Below are 22,260 nucleotides of genomic sequence, written 5' to 3' on the forward strand. Positions count from 1 at the left end.
AGTATTGAAACTTTTTCTTAGTGTATATTTTTGAATTATTACTACTTAGAAAATTTTGTCCAAACCACGGAAACGAAAATAACGATGAGAATATAAAAATTTGAAGATATATAACTGTGCTATATAAAAAACACCCTGTATATTTCAAAATTTTTAAAAAATATGTTTTTATAACTTTTTTAATTCTTTTTCGTATGACATTGACTTTGCCGCACAAATTCCGCACCCTATATAGATTCACGTTTTATTTTAGTATCGAAACTTTTTCTTAGTGTATATTTTTGAATTATTACTACTTAGAAAATTTTGTCCAAACCACGGAAACGAAAATAACGATGAGAATATAAAAATTTGAAGATATATAACTGTGCTATTAGAAAACTCACCCTGTATATTCAAAATTTTTGAAAAAATATGTTTTTATAACTTTTTCAATTCTTTTTCGTATGACAGTTGACTTTGCCGCACAAATTCCCCACCCTATATAGATTCACGTTTTATTTTAGTATCGAACATTTTTCTTAGTGTATATTTTTGAATTATTACTACTTAGAAAATTTTGTGCAAATCACGAAAACGAATTTAGCGTTAAAAATCTAGAAATTTGAAGATATATAATTGTGCTATTAAAAAAACTTACCCTGTATATTTCAAAATATTTGTAAAAACACGCACTTATTTTGCACCCTATATACACAATTTATTACAGTATACTTATAAAAGAAACTTCTTAGTGTAGTAATTTCCCGAAAAGTTGCTCGAGATGTAAACGCCATCTATTAAACGGTAGCATCATTAAAGTTATAGATTTTTGTTTGGGACGATTTGGTTTCTTCGAAAAATTTTTTTTATTTGTAAATATCATTGTGGTCATGTATTTGCATACCTATAATGGGTTCAATGGTAATGAGAAGTATTTATTTCCATTATTGAACTCTAATGACCACTATACCAAATAGAAATCTTGAAAAAAATACAAAACAACATTGACACAAAAACAAAACACCATATAAATATAACATAGTTATACGAGAGGCAATGAAATTATATGAAAAATAATTTAAACGAATATTAAATGATTAATTGAGATTAAAAGTTATAACCTCGAATTACAGGGTGCATTCAAAAATATATTGTGAAAAAAATTACTGTTTTATGAAGCTTTCGACTAAACAATTCGATTTTTGTCACAACAAATACCGAAAAACATGTTTTTACTCATATTTTATATTTATAAAAAAAATTGGTTTCACTTTTTATATGAGGTAGGTATTCGATTGTACTTTTACGTCAAACTGGAAGATCTAGCAACTAACTCGACAAGGAAAACCACCTAATTGCTATCATAAATAATAGCTATTTTGCGCAACCTTCAATTTTCTAAAGAAACTCATCATATTACATTCAACGTAGGGGAGATCGGGAACATTCTATTAAAAATAAATTAAAATGTTTATTTTAAAAAGTTTCGAGGTTTCCATTCAATATTTTCAACAGATTTTATATCATTTACAATTGTACAAATATTAATGTCTTATATACAGGGTGTAGTAAAAATAATGAATAACATTATTACTTAATGGTAAGACTTCCGGCGACGGAAGTGGATGTGGTTTGTTATGTATGTTGAATTGGGGGGGAGGATCAGGGTGTTCCGAAAAAAAAAAATCGGAAGGCCAGGAGCGGCTCATGCCCAATGGTTTGGGAGATATGAAGATTTTTAGATCGTTGTACATGCAAAGAAAACGGATTAGGTGGAAGTTTAATAGTTTGAAGTATGTGATTTCAAGATAATTTTTTTTATTTCATATAATAGTCCTTTGTGCCCAACCTTGTCAAATGCTTTGCTAACGTCTAAAAACACTGATGTGTAGTATTTTTTTCTTCTAAATCTTGATTTATTGTGTCGTTTATCCTGTTCCTCAGTATTTGAGACACATTAAATATGTTATTGAAAAGTATTATACATTTAATTTATCATATTTTATATAAGTATTTAAAAAATTTCCCGCTCACCCCCACGTGTGGTATCACCTTGACCATCTTATCTAATAAAGGTAACTCAGTTCGAGTTTCTCGTTCGAAGCTGTTTGTGAAAATTTAAAATGCTTTGGACTACCGATATCCACATATAAGCAAAGCCTGCGCAATGTCTAAATGTATTTCTAGTATTTGTGTGTTATAGTGTAACGTGAAATTGATAATACAAAATGTCGTTTGTTTTTTCTACATTGTTCCAAGTGTGGTTTTAAGTGAACTTGTTCGTGATATGGTGGGCACCTTTTTGAAAAATATTTTCCATCGCACGTATTTCGAATATTATTTTACTAGAAATTTATTTTAATCTTATCTTATCTCTATGGTGTAATTGCACATGTTCTCGTTAACATTAACTAATAGATTCATCATAATAAACTGTAAAATAAATTCTACGAGGTAACTGATGGAATATGGAATATTTATCAGAAAATCTGGACACAAAAAACATCTTTTTTCACAAATTTCCCCATAATTTAGTGGTAATACCATCAGTTTCACGCTCTCGAATCTTTTTTTCCTGTCCTAAAACAATCAGTAATAGCTAGGGGTCAAATCTGGATTATATGATGGATGCCAAATTTATCTCAAGTTGAAATTAAGTGATTCTTCATTTGTATATATCAAATTATTGTTTCTAGAACTCGGAGGGGTAGATTTTGTACTCAGAATACCTAAACGGATCGTTTTGATCGACACAATACAGGAAAATAATATCAAATTAATGTCCTACTTAAATTTAAGTCATCCCTCGTATATAAGATATTTTCAAAAGTATATTTTTGTATTTATCTCCAGATCTAGTATACATACGTCGCTCTATCTCTTTTATTTCGAGATTTACTGTTTTTTGAATTATTAGAGTCACTTTGTAAATTTAATACATAATTATTAAGTGGTACAATGTTGTCAGTAACCGTCTATCGACGTCATTTTGCGCAACATCGCGTGTTTGAAATCAACAAATCTCAAATTGAGTGTAAAATTCATATTAGATCACTCAAAATACAAAAAATCATTATTCAAATGAACATTCCATCCACAAAGTTCGCCAGATTTAGATCCCTGTGATTATTGTTTGTTTTTAAACACGTGTGGAAATATTCTAATCCCTTGGGGAAAATAAAACTTCTCAAATATCTAATAAAGATCATTTGAAATATTTTAAAACCTTTTTGACCTCCATTTTTATCCCAATCGTTTATCGTTATCGTTGATGAAAACTTTGTATCGTTTCAATGTGGTCGTTGTTCAGCAACTTTTGATTAAAAATATGATTCAAGGTTAAAAATATTAATTAAAATAAACAAACACCTCATAAAAACATCTATAAAACAGTATCACAAAAAATTATTTATTTTTTATTATGAAACTTTATAATGAATAACAATTTTATTAAAATTTATTATCGTTACGCCTTTTAACACGAGTGGATCGAATGTAAAATTTTTTCTATTAATTCTTTCATAATTATCATTTATTACAAATATCTTGTAAACAATTGAATTGAATTTATCGATTTATAATAAATGAAGCAACAGCTTTTGTGTTGAAAGTAGAGATGGCGCGGTAAGCGGTGGCACGTCGTGAACGAAGATGCAACCGTTTTACTTTCAAGGTCATTAAGTGATAAATCCAATTGTTTTTTTTCCAAGTAAATAATATTTACCTGCTTTATAGTCTACTAATTCACTTATCATCATTAATTATATCTATAAAACAATTCGTGTAAATAACTTAATTAAGATTGTCGAGTGGTAATAATTGTAAACAAAACTCGTATCTACATATTTCTATTTTCATGGACATTCTTATATGGTTTTCCTGATTAATTATCTTGATTTTAGGTCTCTTTTTAGTTTAAATCAACCGATTTTGTATCAAAAGAGCCCTAAAATTATCACGAAAAACAAATTGTCTTCTACTTTGAATTTTTTTTATAGTTTCCTGTATTAGGATAAAATAGTTTTTGTGTTAAAAGTAGAGATGGCGCGGTAAGCGGTGGCATATGAACCAAGATGTATCGTTTTACTTTCAAGGTCATCAAGTGATAAATCCAATCGTTTTTTTTTCAAGTAAATAATTTTTACCTGCTTTACAGTCTCATTAATTCACATATTAATTATATGTATAAAAAAATAATTTAATTAAGATTGTCGAGTGGTAATAGTTGTAAACAAAACTCGTACCGACATATTTATATTTTTTACATTATGGACCTTTTTATTTGGTTTTTCGTGATGATTTATCTTGATTTTAGGTCTTTTTTGAGTATAAATCAACTGATTTTGTATCAAAATCCTAAAATCAAGATAAACCATCACGAAAAACAAAATGACTTCTACTTTGAACTTAGAAGTAGAGATGGCGTAGTATGCGAAAATTCAATACTTTTGACATAAAAATTCTGACAATCTAATTTTTTTAAAACAATTTCTTAGTACTTTTAGAATGTTCATTTGGATTCAACAACTTGATCTGTTTTAAAAATTTTGGTTATCAACGTGTTGAACCGAAAAAAAAAAACAAACAGGAAACAATACGTTCATTATAACCTTTCTGTGAACTAACTGTGGCTCTCAAATCACACAGCGTTGCCAGCTTCAAAAATTGCATATTATATTTATTGAAACGCAAAAAATATAGTTTTTCATTACAAAATTATCTTTAATAACATTTAGAAATAATAAACAGAGCAAATGTCTTTAAGGTTACAACCTTCCACAAGATAACCGCCATCTTGCTTCAAATAGAGGTGGGCTAAAGACGTTATAAAATATTCAATTTTCAAATGAGTTTTAATAGTGTTTTTAGGACATTTTGAATTAAAATAATTTCACTTTTAGATCCAAATCGCCATATATATTAAATAAAAAAAAATATACAAAGAAAATTTTGAAATTCAACGATTAAATTATTCACCATACATTAATATTTATAATAAGGTGAAAAAAAAAACACAATAAAAATATTGTACAGGGTCAAATAAATTATTATTTATACGAGGGAAGATGGATAATTTAATTAGTTTCTGAAATTCGTGTCGTAACTGAAAAGGTCAATAGGTATCCGTTATTTGATTGAGCTGCGTCTTTTAAAAGGTTAAAACGATCCCAATTTACCGTATTTTCTTAAAGGTGTCAACCGTTAGTGATTATCTGTGATATATAATAAATACCAAAAATATCGTTTTAACATGTTCTTAGCAGTTTTGTCGAGTATCGTAGTGACGTTATGGACCTTATTTGCAGCTGGATTATATTTATACCATTACATAATCGAAGTTGTGTTAGGTGAGATACCAAATTAACTTACAAGGGAAATGAAAAAATATATCTAGAACTTGAAATTTATAATCGATGTGCTCGTTTTAGATCTTCCTTTAACCGGTCAGCAATCGCCATGCACCGCTCACGCCGCTCTCAAGCAACTCATAGAAAAACTTCTGCAGGAAGTGCTCAGCATGCCGCACCTTCGAAATCGGCAACAAGGAGCGGCTGATTTGAATAATAAAACTTACGAAGATCTTCTCGCCACGGCCATATTAAATAAAGTAAGTCGAATAGTTTGAGTTTTTATTAATTTATTGATGCGTCCTTGTATATTAGGAACGTGAGGTTGTTTTTTAAGGCTTCTCGTTTTTCAACAAGTGTAATCAATAAGATATTATGCAGTGCGAATTATGGCTATCGTGTCTCTTATACAAAATAAAACTAAGAAGAAACATAATTATAATAAAGTGAGTTATTTCTAGGGGGTTTTGTGTATGTTTTTTTTGTCTAATTTTTATAAATTTTCGTTTATCGATTCACCGTTTTATTCAGTACATTTATATTCACGTTATCACTTAAATCACTTAAATTCAATTTTTCTTAAACACACAGTGTAAATATTTTAGTTATTCCCAATTTCTTTATTTATTTATTTTTTATTAGTTATTTTTTCTCTCTATTCTATTATCTATTTGACGCTTTATTTCCATTTTTTTCTTTTCTACATTAGTTTTTTTTTTATTTTCATTTGTTTATTCATTTATTCAATTCTTTATACACATTTTCATATTTATTCGTTTATTTATTTATTCTTATACGTCCATATACTTAATCTAATATTTATTTAATTATTTATTCATTCATGAATGTTTTCATTTAATCAATTTTCTATCATTCTATTTATTTATTCATTTATTATTACTTCGCTATACAAGGATTCACTTATTAGTTTATTTATTTAATTATTTATCAAGTTATTTTATCATTTATTTATTCATTTATTCAAATATCTAATGATTCATTCAATGACTCTTGGATTCATCTATCCATTTATTCATCAGTTTCATCACGAATTTATTTATTTATTTATTTATTTAACCAATTATTTCTTTATTCATCTGTACATCTATTTATCCAATAATTTTTTCATTTCTTCATTGGTTCACTTATTTATTTATTCATTTATTCAACTATCTAATGATTCATTCAATGACTCTTGGATTCATCTATCCATTTATTCATCGGTTCCATCACGAATTTATTTATTTATTTTAACAATTATTTCTTTATTTATCTGTACATCTGTTTATCCAATAAATTTTTCATTTCTTCATTGGTTCACTTATTTACTTATTCATTTATTCAACTATCTAATGATTCATTCAATGACTCTTGGATTCATCTATCCATTTATTCATCGGTTCCATCACGAATTTATTTATTTAACCAATTATTTCTTTATTTATCTGTATATCTGTTTATTTAATTAATTTTTCATTTCTTCATTGGTTCACTTATTTATTTATTCATTTATTCAACTATCTAATGATTCATTCAATGACTCTTGGATTCATTTATCCATTTATTTATCGGTTCCATCACGAATTTATTTATTTATTTATTTAACCAATTATTTCTTTATTCATCTGTACATCTATTTATTTAATTAATTTTTCATTTCTTCATTGGTTCACTTATTTATTTATTCATTTATTCAAATATCGAATGATTTATTTATTTATTTATTTAAGGTAATCTCAAATTCGCAAAATGGTCGACCTTCTTCCTCGGCTGCCAGCGTGTCTAGCAGAATATCGAATTCTTCAAACCAGAAAGAGGAAAAAGAATATTTTTTCGGTGAAGAAACGTTGAATAGCAAATGGAGAAACCCAGATCTGGAAACTACCTCGATATCCAGCTTAGAAGATTGGCTACAGAGCGATTCGAGCTTCGGATCCAGAAAATATGTCGATAAACTAACACTAACCGTAAGTTTTTGATCGAGTGTGACAAATTTAACGACTATAACGTTTTTATTTATTAGATAAAACAAGACATCGAAGAAGTTTCCCAAGCTAGCGATTCCGATAACGACGTCGAGGACGATAGCGAATATTTTCGTACGCGATCTGGCATTTGGAGTGACGACGAACCCAATTGGTTCCTACAGAAACGCGCGTTTCGAGGAACCCATTCTCCGGTACCGGTTCCTATGTTAGTACCTAAACCCACCACCGACGCCAAGGTAAATGGTAAAATCGTTGCCTAATACTACTCATTTATTTATAGTAATTATTATTTATTAAAATTTTTTTAATAGGTATTAATAGGAGATAAAGAAGTAGAAGAAACTTCGGATCTGTCAGACGTCGAATCCGAATACGGCGATACGAAAATTGTGCCGACTAGACAAAACCTATTGGTAAATTCCAAAAAAATTATCGGCGGTAAAAATTCCCTCGAAAACGCCCCAGCGGACGGGGAGGGATCGGAAAGTGAGTCATCCGCTGATTCGGGTGTGAAAGAAGTCGATAGGGGACAATCTGTATATGACGAATCGGAAAATACAACAATTTATACATCTAGAGCAGATATTTCTCTAGACGATGATAGTAAGTTCGTTTTATTAAACAAAAAAAATATTTTTTTCATTATATTTCATTTTTTTATTATTTTTTCAGATGTTGAAGATGCATCTCTAATATCTACGTACAGTAACACGGAACAAGTAGCAGAATACACAGAAAAATATGCCTCATTACCTAGGACAATCGAAAAGAAACCGGATCCACCAGCACGGTAAGTTATTAATCAATAAATTATTATAAATTATAATACATTTTGTATTTTTTAGTCTTTCTATACAAAACAATCTAAACGAATCAATTGATAATGAAATGCGGTTAAATAGACAACAAGAATCAGAAGAAAAACAAGACGAAGAAATTCAAATGGTTCAAATGCATTTCTCAGGTAAATAAATATATAATTGATACGAAAACTTTTCGATATCCCCCCGTAATACAACTTGTGAATTAAATAAACACTAGAGGGCCGTAACACAATAGTGTTCTAGTTTATAAATCATATTTAAACAGAAAATGACACCACCGAGTAAACCAATTCGACCAGCACGGTTTATATTAATTATACACCCAGTATATCGATATTTTTATCAAAAGAGTTTTGCCAAGTACGTCGATCTTAACCATATATTGAAATAGTTTAATTTGTTCTTCAATCAAAGATTCGTAAAAAAGCCGACCCTTGGAATATTAGTCATAACAAAATGTTGATTCGATTGGATATGAAGATTGTGCTGACGTATTAGTCACGTGATAGATGACCTTCACCGTTTCTACTTTAACCGAATAATCTTGTGTTTTATCCATATAATCATGTCAACAATTAATTATAAATTAGACCTAGAATTAATAGGATGGACGTGAGAAGAGTTGATATTTCTGCTTCGTATTTTCAGGTAGTTATAGTAGAAGAGAAAAAGAAAAATGGAAAAATGCCATAGACATGAAAAACAATCCTTATTCGAAGGAAAACATCGAAAAGAGAATACAAAGATCTAACAGTGGTATATCCTCTCTGTAAGTAGATAGGGATATTTTTAATTCACTTTTTTTATAGTTATAACTCGATAAAAAAAGTTTTAAAAACTCGGTTAAATTTAGCTTGTTTTGAACTCCGCAATGGTTTACAATAAAAATGTCTACTTCATTATAAAAAAATACTTCTTAAAAATGAATTTAGACATAATGAAAATGGCAATTATTACTAACAAGACATTATAATTTAGATAACAGCGAATTTAATATCTCAAAATTATTTATAGGTTATGTTTTAGCAACTAGGTATTTATGCATAAAAAACTATGAAATATATTATAATATATGATGCATAATGATGATTACCTTGCGGCTTTAACTCCTTTAACCTCAACCGATGTTGATTAGATGCAAAATATGCAGTCACATGAACACATTTACTTTTCGATAGATTGTCTGATGCTTTCATAAAACAATTTTTCGTCATCTTCGCACATTATTTTTGTCACAATAATACTCAGAATATAAAAAACACTTTAGGAACACAATAAATAAACAGGATTTTCCTCTTCCAAATCTGGTTTAAGAAGCCATTTTGTATTATGTCATGTATGGCGTGTCCAATGTTGCCATTAATCGGTACCAACAGTATTCATTTCCTCTTTCGTTCGGGACAATTTATCTATACTGCGCATGCTTGAAAATTCTCTAAAATATCAGTAGTGGGAAAATAATAACTAATTGAAGGAGGGAGAGAGAGAACGATACACTGTTTGTTTCACTTAATCGCAATAGCTTCCATATTGTCTTACATGCCATTAATCATTTATAAGGGCCGGATTATGTTATTTTTTATCGTGTTATGCACTAATTATGACATTTTATAGAAAGTGTAGTTTAGATAATGAAAACTATTATGGATACCATGCCAAAATTTGATTCTAATTTTACTAGGTTATGTTATAAATCGATTGTTCATATTATTACGTATACTAATAAAAAAATCAAATTTTTACAATAATAATTACGTCGATATCTAATTACGCTTATCTTGTATATAAGAATAATAAAGTAGTCGCTTTGATATTTTTGTTATCTTGACAATCATTTATACAATTAGATTTGGCAATAAATTAATTAGCATATAATTAGCATATTTGATAAGATAAGGCACCAGAATAGACATCAATTTAATGTTTTAACTGTATTTTGCTGGTTTGCGAGAGATTTAGTGCAAAATTGATACTAAAATATGGCGAAATCGATATTGGATGTTTTGTTTGAAGAAAAACAAAAATCAAAAGAACATCGGCAAGTATTTTTTAAAAATAAGAAAAAGTTGTAGTATATCTATAAACCGAGCACAATTTAACTGTGGGTCATTATTTTTTTACAGATTTGGATCTGATTACTACGCCAAAATGGCCTCGTCTCCATCAGGAACGAAATCTAGATCACCAGAGGTAAGTCTTGACGGGAAACTGAACGAAATTGAAGAAGTTACGACATATTCTAGACTACCTAGAAGTTTATACACGCCGAAAACCTCCAGCAGACATTTCGTGAAAAATCCGTTATTAAATTTTCCCGAATTAAATAATTAATGATGTAGTAGTACATAACCTCAAATTAAGAATAATTTGTATATGGGGTGTTGAATTTCAATCTTTCGGTTTCACTATGGGTACAATTTCGGTTTTAGTATCTTATAAACTCGGATTTTGGATTCTTTTAATTGATTTTAGTTGTTTTAGAATGTTTATTGTTATATAAAATAAATAAAGGTTATGAACGTAATTATATAAAAATTAATTATCAAAAGAAAACTACAAAAAATTATCAATTAAAAAAAATTAATTTACTCATTGAATAACATTAAAAAATTATAAATACGAGGTGTATGCGAAAAATAGTAACTCCAAGATGGACGTGAGTGATAAAAACCGTTTAAAAGGAAATAATTAATACGAGGGGTGGATGGTAAATAAAAGAGACATAAAATTATTGTTAACTAAATCAAAAGTGGTCGTTATTACTTTATTCAAGCCATATACTCGGAAATTTTTATGTATCCATTGGAAAACGATAAAAATACGAGTGGTAGATGAAAATTTCAACATTTCAGTTCGACTCGTAGCTTTTAATTGAAGCTAACAGCAGTAATTCAACAATAAACCATATTTAGACCAAAAATTATACCCATGGAATAACCAAATTCGATATCAAGTTAATTAGAAGATGGAACTAAGTGAAAAAAACTGTTTACTAATACGAGGGTAGTATGGAACATAAAAAGGAATTTTGTTCGACTTGCAATTATTACCAGAATCAAAAGCAGTCGTTGGTTCAAGTCATATACTTAAATTTCTAGTTTATCCATTGGAAAACGATAGAAATACGAGTGGTAGAGGAAAATTTCAACATTTCACTTCGGCTCATAGCTTTTAATTGAAGCTAAAAGTGGTAATGCAACAATAAACCATATTTAGACCAAAAATTATAATCCTAGGATAACCAAATTCGATATTACGTTAATTAGAAGATGGAACTAGGTAAAAAAAAACTGTTTACTAATACGAGGGTAGTATGGAACATAAAAAGGAGTTTTGTTAGACCTGCAATTATTACCAGAATCAAAAGCAGTCGTTGGTTCAAGTCAATTACTTAAATTTCGAGTTTATCCATTGGAAAACGATAAAAATACGAGTGGTAGATGAAAATTTCAACATTTCAGTACGACTCATAGCTTTTAACTGAAGCTAAAAGTGGTAATTCAACAATAAACCATATTTAGACCAAAAATTATAATCCTAGGATAACCAAATTCGATATTAAGTTAATTAGAAGATGGATTTGAGTGAAATGAACTGTTTAATACGAAATAATACGAGGGGTGGATGGAACTTTCAGGGAATCGATAGCAAAGCGATGAAAATACGAGATATTGAACATTTCTATTTGATTTATAACTTTCAACTTCACTGATAACCCATTTTTAAAAAGAAATGGAATTTCATTGCCTAAAATAACAAAAATTAGTATTTCCGGTTATATCAATAAAAGAAGTGGTGGACTTCCGGATTTTCGAACTAGATTTATGAATTGAACGAAGATATTTTTATCACTAAATTCTGTTGTACGAGGGTTTGTCGAAAAGATAATACTAACAATAATATTTTAATAAAATCTACCAATAAGAATCACTGAATTCGCTTCTGGAATTACACAGGATAACTAATCGAAACAAAGTCATTTTTCTATCGAAGAATATCCAAAATATTAATCCCAATCTCGAAGAATAAAATTTGTATCGTTTGTCATGTGATCCAAGTGTCAGTTTCGATTTATTTAGGACCCAATGGATATAACTGTATTTTTTCTACGACGTGAGTAAATTAATTACGAGGTGTTTGAAGGGATATTTGACAGTTTAAAAATACTAACAAGACACTTGTTTCGAAGCTTATTAATCATTTAATGAAGGCTTATCATTTGCTAAATTTCTACAATGATTCATATAATTCATTTATCGTAAATAAATATTTGTATCACATCATTCCGATGATCGATATTGGTATTACAATCAGTGGTGGTACTAAAGCCTGGAACGAGGGTATTTCAATAAAAATAAATATTTCATCGATTTTCATGCAACTTTCCAAATATGGCAACGTTGTTCTATATCAATTTTTTTTTAGTGTAAAATTATAATCGTCTTGCCAGAAATAATTTACTTTATATTATTATCACTTTAATATAATCCAAAATTATTTTTAATTCCTATATACAACAATTCAAATAATTACTAATAATATAATAAAAAATTGTAAATCTGGCAACAATGTAAATATTGAGACTGTTTATACAATACACACACATGACATGCGCAGAGGGAACTCGGCTGATCGATTCTTGTAGTATCTTTATCACTTTTACGTATTTCCATCACATGAAAGTGATAATTCTAGTGAGAAATCTAGTTATTTTTGGTTTAATAACAAACCAAATGTCAGGTCGATCAGCTGATTGATTAGAGCACTTTTATAAACTTTTTCGTATTACGTGGTAAATTTACTTTTTAGATTTATTCCTTATTTTCATTATTAGTATTTATTTGGAAAATTTTTGAGTGTTTTAAATACAAGAATGTTTAACAATATCCTGAAGAAATAAAGTACCAGGAAAATATTATTTTCGTTAACCGGCAGCCATGATGTAATAATGATTTTTTCAAATAACGTACCAGATATAAATATTTCGTTAAATTGTGGTACGCCACTGTTTGTAATAAAGATAACGTTTTTTTAACAATTCCAAAAACACCTATGTACCTGTTAATATATTTCAGTCAATTTTGTCATTACATCAAGAATAGAGTGAATTTTTTCGTGTTTTGTCTACATAATCTGACATCATCAATTGTGCTAATTGAATAGGTACGTGTTTATTAGTGAGTTTCAAATAATTTTATTTTTATAAAAACGGGGTTTCAATATGTGAATTATTAGAAAAAAAACTGTTTTGTGATATAAAAGGGAAAATAAAAACAGGGATTGACATAAAAACATCAGTTCAGACAAAAAATATAGAAACTGTTGAATTGAATTTGAGGTTAAGTATGTAAAAGAGGTGATTGACACGGAGGAACGTTTTTTTTTTCATTTTTTTCTATGTCTGCTTGCTCATTAAAATACCGGGTGGGTCAAGAATACTGATATAACTTATATTCTTCGAATTAGATCAATGACTTGTATTTACAGAGTCGTACTTAGCGTTTTTTGTTACTTCTTTTGTAATTTTTTTATGTTATCCTGTCTATTCTTGAAGCTCTTCAAATACCGAAATAATTTCTATCATTTATGAATAAGATGTACCTAAATCTGGGAATTTTAGCTTTACTACATATAAATTCCATCATTATTCATCAAAATTTTCACATTAAGTGCATCGATATGCACGTTTTTATTTATTTAGTTGTTTTATTCGGAAATTTTTCAATAATAGACGTTTAAAATTATTTGAAATCTCACTGATACTCTCACGGGTTTGATATTTATTAATCACATGGTAGAAGCGGCTTTATATCGTCAAAAGTATTTTGTAATTTCTTTATTTAATTTTATTGAGTGATTTTTATCATCAATCAACACATATTAGTCGTATAATCAATGCCAGATAAGATAATAAGATCAAAATAAAATTCTATCAAGCTTTTATTGACAGAATATTCACAATATTTCGATTTTTATTGTTAAATAAAATAATAAAATTAAAGACTAAAACATAAAAAAAAATTATAAATTACGAAGATTATTTTTCTTTATATCAAAACCTACGATACAGTCTATAATTTATAGATTAGAAACTAAATGAATCGCCCTCGTATAAATAAATAGAACAATAAAGAAATTTCAAAATTTTTAGCATCTAATTTGAAAAAACAATATTTTTATGTAAATTCTATTTATTAGGGAAACATTCTATCGTGGCCACCTTCGAAACAAGAAAAAGAAGATTTCATAGATAAATCACCTGAAAAACACATATCCAAAACGTATATATCACAAACGGAAGAAACCGGAAACATTTTTAAAGCCATACCGATTATCGTAGAACCCGAAATCAATCGAACACCTCCGATTTCTCCACCGGAAACAACAGAAATGACAAGTTTAACCAGCGACAGCGATTTGAGCTACGTTAATATATACAACGTAGAAAATTCGGAAATATCGAAAGTGAATGGACTTGGCGAAGAAAAAGTCGAAAAATCGAGTGGGAAATTTGTTAAAGCCACAAATAACAATAACAAACGTTTTGGTAATCAGACTAATTTGAAAAGGCATAAAAGCGAAACAGATCTACTCGATGATAATTTTTATATTCCACCCAAAGTTTTGGCTAAAAAGAAGGATAATACATTGATATCGAAGATTTATTTGGACCCTCAAGTTAGAAGCTTCGCTTTATCTAACAGACAACATCTACCAGTTAATAATTTAGTTCCTACATTTAGAACACAACTTAGTAATCCAGGTATTTATAAAACCTTTCGCTTAATATATATATAGTGTTTAATAAATTGTTCCGTTCTGATAGTTATTGTTAAAATTGAATTAAAAAGGTGATAGTTACGCCATCTGTGCATTAAACTACTAATCTAGGTCATTTATTCTACAGGAAACTGTAAAACAATATTAAATGTAGTAATTGAGATGGGATTTTCTATTTGGAAATAACAGTTATTTCTAAACGAATTTAGAGATTGCATTTTTTTAATATAAATTGATTATCGTTTAGGATATGTTTAATAATCTTATCATTTTTTGTTTTTCGAAGAATACATTATAGATTACAAGGCTTATCATTCTGATGACGGTATAAGTACGAATAGAAACAAAAAATACACGGTGTATAGTTCCGAAGAAGATCTACTCAGTTCGAGTTCAATCGAAATGAAGAACGGCACCATGATTCATACGGCGAAAATGTCGTTGAGTTCCGAAGACGATCGTTACTCGGAGAGGAGCTCGATTTATAGTCCGGATCAAAGAAAACAGGTGAAAATTTGATTATTAATTTGTCCCAAATTCTCCAAAAAGGTAATTGTCTTAAAATTGTCCTATCAAAACAAAGAAAACAGGCTCAAACTAGTTCCAAATACTCCATCCAAAAAAGAAAACAGAAATTTCAATTATTAATTTGTCCCAAATATTTCACCAAAAAAAATCAGGTTAAACATGCATTTGTCTCAAACATTTTATTAATAAAAAAAAATTAATATTTGGATTTTAATTTGTCCCAAAATATTCCACCAAAACAAGTAAAAATTGTCTCAAACTAGTTCTAAATATTCCACCAAAAAAAGGGTACAGGTGAAAAATGCCTCAAATATTTCACCAAAAAAATGACTATGTATCATTAAAAAAGAAAATTATCTTAGAGATAAGAAGATAAGAATTTTTTATATAAAAAAACATTTTTTAAAAGATATACAGTTCGAGTGACGATCTCTTATCGATCGACGAAATGGATTCCCACAAAAAAAGGGATAACACCATAATATCGAAAATTTACCAGCAACCTGCCGTTAGGAAATACGCCCTGGAAAAAAGGAAACACGCTCAACAACAGTCGAATTTACAAGAAAAAATCGTCGATGTAGAAGATAATGTGTTTACGGACGTTTCTAGAATGCCGAAGACTACGTCGACCAAAGATGTTGATGAAATGGAAATTAAATTGAATGAAATTAACATCAAAGAGAACGGAAATGATTGCAACCAAAACGGTTGGGATGATAAAGAAAAATCTCCGCTAAAAAATGAAGGTAAGTTATTTAATAACTTTTAGTTTAATATTGTCTCATCTCTATAATTTTAATTAAAATACGAAATTTGTGGTAAACAATTTCAAGGTTAAGAAATGTCATCTATGGTATTTTTCATTAATTAAAGTTTTAGTTTTTTAATAACTACATGCCAGAACCTAAATTAGATTCTTTATTAAATTTTTTTTATCGACTTTGACGCTATCTGTGTGTGGAAACGTAAACTTTTGTATATTTCATTAAATTTTTCTTTAAAATTGAAGATTTAAGAACTATAATGTTATCTATACGTCAGAATCTAAATTTTAGTTTAAAAAGAAATTTATATAGACGATTTTAGATTTTTTCTTGATATTTTTTCGTAGAAGAGAACGATCCGGGTGTCGAAGAAGTAGCGAAAAGAAAAATCGTGCACAACATTCTTGGTAAAATATCAGCTTCACAAACTAATTTAGGAAAATCGGAAAATAAAGAGGAAATACATACCGAAGAGGATATTACAATTTCCGTTAAAGATTTGAGAAAAAAATTCGAAAAACTCGATGTAAGTATACGACACTATATATAGTGCGAAATAAAAAAATAACCGTTTGTAGAGTTAAGATACGCCTATCTCTTTTTAGTATTCTTTCGCTTAAGAAGAGAGTGAATTTTTCAGTATTCCATTATAAAAAAGAATACATTTCACTTATTAAACGAAAATCCAAAAAATTTTACAATTTTTCAAATGCCACTACGAATTTAAGTTTACGTACAGACCAGCCCTGTCCTAACACAAAAATAAAACTAACAGCTGATTGCAGTAGATATATGAACATCGGCAACCAAATATACTTCGTACGTATATTGGGTTGCCTATATTCAGTTGCTTCATTGGTGGTTGTATAATCAAAAGACGTAGACCCTCGAATCTCGGCAACGCTGTTACCTTCCCGCTTTTATAACTATAATGGCGGAAGACAATGGCGTGCATGATAATAAAAATTAAAATAAAAACTCACAGTTAAAATTCTTCTCGAAAAATTTCCGTTGATGGTAGCACAAACACTAACATAACTAATTTTACAATGAAAACCTCACACACTAATATGAAGCGATAATAAACTGATTTATATGATCTCACAAATTTAACACGAAAATACACAAACTTGTATATTAAATCAACATATTATATCACTAATTGTGGGCATAATCACTCTAAGTGTTATTACTGGTACACTAACAATAAAATTTTTTTATTACATACGTCTTTTCACAATCACGGCCAAGCTTCTACTACTTCACTTTTTACTTGCTTCGAAGCAATAGGATATTAAAAAGAGATAGGAATATCTTCTCCACTACTTCTATTTTATAATGTAGCTAAGTTCATGTTAGTCTTTTGACAGATTATGAAATGTTTAATTATAATAAAAAATAAGTTTACAGTGGTTTTTTCAAGTTTTACGAAATGATTCGAGATTTTGTGTTAAGTTTGTGAAAAATACGTGAAATTATCGTCTTTTGTTTAAAGTTTTCTAAGAATTTTCACAAAATACGATTAATTTTTTAATTGTTTGTCAACTGTATATTCAATTGTTCTTTTCGAATTTCACGTGTATCTCGTTATATCTCTTGTTATAGGGAAAGAATAAAATAGTTTCGAGTTTGACTGCTAGAAGTTTGTCAAAACAAATGAGAGAAAATTTGAAAAATTGATTGAAAAATTAGGTAAGTTTCGTCTCTACACTAAATTGTATATAAAATTGGTTTAATTGTCTCCAAATTAGTTCCAAACATTCCACCCAAAAAAGGTGGAATTTAAGATATTAATTTGTCTTAAATATTCCACCAAAAAAGAAAACAAGTAAAAATTGTCTCAAAAGAAAACAGATCAAATTTTAAATATTAATTTCTCCCAAATATTCCACAAAAAAAAAGGTGAAAATTAGGATTTTAATTTTTGCCAAATATTCCACCAAAAAATAAATAAGGTGAAAATTTAATCATGAATTTGTCCCAAATATTTTAAAAAAGAAAGGAAAAAGACGAAAACTTGGATGTTAATTTGTCCAATATATTCCACCAAAAATAAAAATAGGTGAAAATCGTTTCAAACTTGCCCCAAATAATCCACCAAAACAAGTAGCCCATTTAACTTGTCTTGGTATTCCCAAACCAACTTGTATCTTATCTGATACCAGGATGACATTGTTCTATCTACCCTTACAGGGTAGCTCCAGAACTTAGTATTGTGATTAATTTTATCGCTGAAAGATTTAGAAAATTCTACATAATAAGCATTTTGTCATGTGATTGGAAATAGACGGTGCGCCAATCAGCTTCGATTGATTCACTAAATAGTAAACACTTTTACTGTATTTTAGTTATAAGTGTAGTAGTGTTTTTTTTATTTTCTTTAATGTTATAGATCTATTCGTCTGTGCCACTGAACTAAAGGTCCAAATACCAAATAAAAAAGACTTGAGAGATATTATATAATTTTATTTGTCATAAATATTTATATAAATTGTTTTGTATTGAATATTTTATTGTTAATTTTGTTTTTTTTGTTGTACTTATTAATTATTCGTGTTACCGTTAGGAGAAGTGTATGCCTTCTACATTGAACGCATGTAACAACCTGTGAAATTATATTAAAAAATGTTAATTATTAATAAAAGATTATTTATTTATGTGTTGTTATTTTAAATGTTTGTATTCAACAAATAAATGAAATAGAATGGATCAAAAAAGTAAAAAGTGATTAAATTCGATCCTAAAGGCGGAATTAACTGGATTGTAGTTAAAAACAGGTCTTGGGTGATTAAATTTGAGGTTGGTTAGAAGCAGAAATTGACAGAATTGTAGTTAAAATCAGGCTCTGCGTGATCAAATTCAAGGTTAGATGCTTAAAATAACAGAATTCTGATTGAAAACAGGTTATGAGAGAGAAAATTCAACATCAAAAGCAGAAATTAATAGAATACCAGTTAATAACAGGCTGTGATTCATCAAATTCGACCCTAAATGCAGAAATTAACTGAATACTAGTTAGAAACAGGCTTTGAGTGATCAAATTCGAGGTCTGGAGCAAATTGGCAGAATTTCAATTAAAAATAGGTCGGACTGTTCAAATTCACCATTTAAAGCAAAAAGTAACAGAGTTCTAATTAGAAATAGGCTCTGATTCACTAAATTCATTTAAATAAAAAATTAACAAAATTCCAATATGCTCTGAGTAAGCAAATTTACCATTTAAAGAAAATTTAAAAAAAAATCTTATTAAAAACGGGCTCTGAGTATTCATATTCAACATTTCGACTAAAAATTAACAAAATCCTAGTTAAAAATAGACTCTAATTGTTCAAATTAAAAGCATAAATTGATTTAAAAATAGGCTCAATCTGAATATTATCACTAACAATATGAATTTTGAAAATATATTTTTTCCAGAAACAATTTTAATATAAATAAATCCAAATTACCAACTTTGAAGCCCTAAATAACAAAAAATCTACTAAAATCAAATAAATAACAAAACTAAATACCTGATAAAGTCATCAATATCCATCGTTCTAGCCCGTTTTTGATCAGCCTCAACTTTCACAAGAATCTCTTCAACTTTCTCTTTAATATTAAAATCCTCAGGTAATCCCTGTAAAAATCACTCCAAATACGTGATAAAATCAAAATACATGGTAAACATGTTTATTACCTTATTATTTAAACTGCAATGTACTTTAAAATTTTTTTCTAAAGCAACCAAAACTGCAGTCTGCCGAAAAGCACTTCCTAACGTCTTATTCTTCCTATTGAAAGCTATTCTTGTTAAACCATCCCATTCGGTGTAGTTTATTGGAGGCGGCGGATTCCGAGGTTCGATCCTAACTACTGAAGACTCAACTTTAGGCGGAGGCCTAAAGTTATTTTTACCAACTTTCATCAACATATCTACCCTAGCTAATAATTGTGTATTAACTGATAAACGGCAATATAATTTATCGCCGGGTTTGGCTACTAATCTTTGAGCAAATTCTTGTTGAAACATTAGTACAGCACATCGAAAAAACGGTCTGTGCAGCAATAATTTGAAAACTAATGGTGACGATATTTGATAAGGTATGTTAGCTACACAAACATTAAAGAACGGTAAATCACTTTTTAAAACATCCCCTACTTGAATTTCTAATTTGGATTGCAAATGTGTACCTAGAATTTCGACTATAATAGTAAAATAAGTTATTAAATACTAAATGCATTACCTTGTACTCTTTTTTGTAATTCTGCAACTAACCTTGTATCTATTTCGCACGCTATCACGCGTTTAACTTGTTCTAACAGTTTAACAGTCATATTACCCGTTCCTGGACCTATTTCTAGAACTACATCGGTAGGTCTTAGACCAGATTTATCCAGCATCGATGTTATCACCATAGGATTCTTTAAAATATGTTGACCGAAGTCTTTATTGAAAAGAATACCTTGTTTAACCACACCATTTTGTGATTTTTTCTTTTTTTCTACTTTCACTTTCGGCATTGCTTATTATTAAGCCACAAAGTTTAAAAATAACACATGGTAAACAATACAAAAAAATATGTGGTGCGTTTCTTCTTCTTTTTAAAAGATTGAAGTAATTGAACTACAGCTCGATTTTAGTAAATGAAAAATCTTGTATAAAAATGACGTATAGACATAGAAATTATTCAAATAAGATGTGCGTTTTGTCATTCGAAAATTAAAAAATGGGTAAGAAATCAAAAACTCGAAAATATAGAAACAAAACTACCAGAAATTATGCTGCAGCAAATTATAAAGTGAACAATAGAGGCAAACAATTTTCAATGATTTTTCTTGAAGAAAAGAATGATAATGAAGATGCTAATAATAATTGTGCAAATATATCAGTAAGTGAAAATTATCAAGTGGAAATATCTAATAGCGAGTTACTTCGAGATTTCCCTTATGAAATTCCCACGAAATTTTATTTAATAATACAAAAGTTAGCAGAAAGTTTTGGTGTTTTTCCCAACGCACTGAGTAAATATGACATATAATAATGTATAAGAATTTTTCAAATAAATTCTATTTTTTGGAATTGAGACAATTTGGTTTCATTTTATTTTTTCAAAACACTTCTGAGAGCATTATATCACAAAATAGGGTATGTTCTATGCACTACACCTTCGGAGTCCTCTCTGCCAGTGTAATGATACTGTGGAGAGTACACAGAGTGTAGCAATCATCAAATTGTATTAAGTAGTATCAATTCAACTTAATGAATATTTATTAATTAACCATAGTGTAGAAGAATCGGTATTTTCTGCGCCATTTAATGTTGATATTAAATTCATTAGGAATTTATTTTAGTCGAATGCAAATTTCGAATATAATATGTTTGTTAAATAAAGATTCATTGCAACAAATTTCATCAAATAGTGTTTATTCGGGTTATTACTTTATTTTGTATTTTTATTTTAGGTTTACAGTCTTGCAATGGATCTTTATATTAAATAAAATATTACTTTCTACAACGTTTACTTATCTTTTTTTACGAATGACTTTCCTTCACTCTCTCTTCTTTTTTTTCCACGTATATTACATCATCTCATTTCTTAAGAATTTCTAACTTTTAAAACTAATTATTTTTTCGAACAGCCGAAATATCAGATTATTAAAAGTAAAATTTTATTATGGACACTAAAAATGTATTTCAATTATTTTTCGTTGACTCGTTAAAAATTCATTAACTGATCATAGAATTAAACAAACGTGTTGTAAACCTGTTCTTCTGAATTACGCTAATAATGGCCTGAACATATGTAGTACTTTTCTATGAAGGTAATTATTTTACTTATATAAACAAGATCATATCTACAGGGGTATTTGAAATGTTTTATTTCTTCATTATTCTTTACACATTTGGGTCAAAATTAAAAAAAGAAATAAGTCAAATAACACAAAAATTAATGAAAATGTGAAGACGTTGGTTAAATTAATGAATGAGGTATTTATTTTGATAAATTTCTAAATTATGCTACGTGGGGTAAACGATTTGTTTCCCGTAACTTCTCTAAAA

At 28.6% G+C, this 22,260-nt stretch overlaps 2 protein-coding genes across 7 annotated transcripts in view; one reads left to right on the forward strand and one right to left on the reverse strand.

Annotated features, from left to right (window-relative positions):
* LOC130902455 (uncharacterized) overlaps positions 1-18,872 on the forward strand; it is a 36,969-nt gene extending 18,097 nt beyond the window's left edge. Inside the window, exons 1-16 of one of the 6 annotated variants that reach the window (XM_057814614.1) lie at positions 2,035-2,272; positions 5,175-5,330; positions 5,412-5,590; positions 7,061-7,297; positions 7,354-7,554; positions 7,630-7,921; positions 7,991-8,108; positions 8,164-8,282; positions 8,791-8,911; positions 10,266-10,332; positions 14,341-14,905; positions 15,209-15,429; positions 15,860-16,199; positions 16,565-16,743; positions 17,823-17,909; positions 18,610-18,872. In XM_057814614.1, coding sequence (XP_057670597.1) covers positions 5,234-5,330; positions 5,412-5,590; positions 7,061-7,297; positions 7,354-7,554; positions 7,630-7,921; positions 7,991-8,108; positions 8,164-8,282; positions 8,791-8,911; positions 10,266-10,332; positions 14,341-14,905; positions 15,209-15,429; positions 15,860-16,199; positions 16,565-16,743; positions 17,823-17,897 — 2,811 coding nt within the window. In that variant the 5' untranslated portion in view covers positions 2,035-2,272; positions 5,175-5,233 and the 3' untranslated portion in view covers positions 17,898-17,909; positions 18,610-18,872. Of the gene's footprint in view, positions 1-2,034; positions 2,308-5,102; positions 5,331-5,411; positions 5,591-7,060; positions 7,298-7,353; positions 7,555-7,629; positions 7,922-7,990; positions 8,109-8,163; positions 8,283-8,790; positions 8,912-10,265; positions 10,333-14,340; positions 14,906-15,208; positions 15,430-15,859; positions 16,200-16,564; positions 16,744-17,822; positions 18,169-18,609 lie in introns of those variants that run through there. The other 5 variants (XM_057814615.1, XM_057814617.1, XM_057814616.1 and 2 more) reach the window with 5 other exon arrangements.
* On the reverse strand, positions 18,694-20,814 carry LOC130902456 (probable dimethyladenosine transferase). Its single transcript, XM_057814618.1, has 4 exons — positions 20,444-20,814; positions 19,897-20,390; positions 19,730-19,836; positions 18,694-18,822 (listed from the first exon to the last, which is right to left on the reverse strand). Exons 1-4 carry the CDS (start codon positions 20,718-20,720, stop codon positions 18,780-18,782), a joined length of 921 nt encoding a protein of 306 aa, XP_057670601.1. The 5' UTR covers positions 20,721-20,814; the 3' UTR covers positions 18,694-18,779.
* Between the last annotated feature and the right edge of the window lie 1,446 nt (positions 20,815-22,260).

Source organism: Diorhabda carinulata, chromosome X (assembly GCF_026250575.1).
Source record: "Diorhabda carinulata isolate Delta chromosome X, icDioCari1.1, whole genome shotgun sequence".
NCBI classification, from domain to species: Eukaryota; Metazoa; Arthropoda; class Insecta; order Coleoptera; family Chrysomelidae; genus Diorhabda; species Diorhabda carinulata.

Coding starts and splice junctions, on each gene's coding strand:
- LOC130902456 (XM_057814618.1), bottom strand. CDS start 20,720: ATGCCGAAAGTGAAAGTAGAAAAAAAGAAAAAATCACAAAATGGTGTG. Junction 20,391..20,443: donor ATTACAAAAAAGAGTACAAG/GTAATGCATTTA, acceptor TCGAAATTCTAG/GTACACATTTGCAATCCAAA. Junction 19,837..19,896: donor ATTGCAGTTTAAATAATAAG/GTAATAAACATG, acceptor TGATTTTTACAG/GGATTACCTGAGGATTTTAA.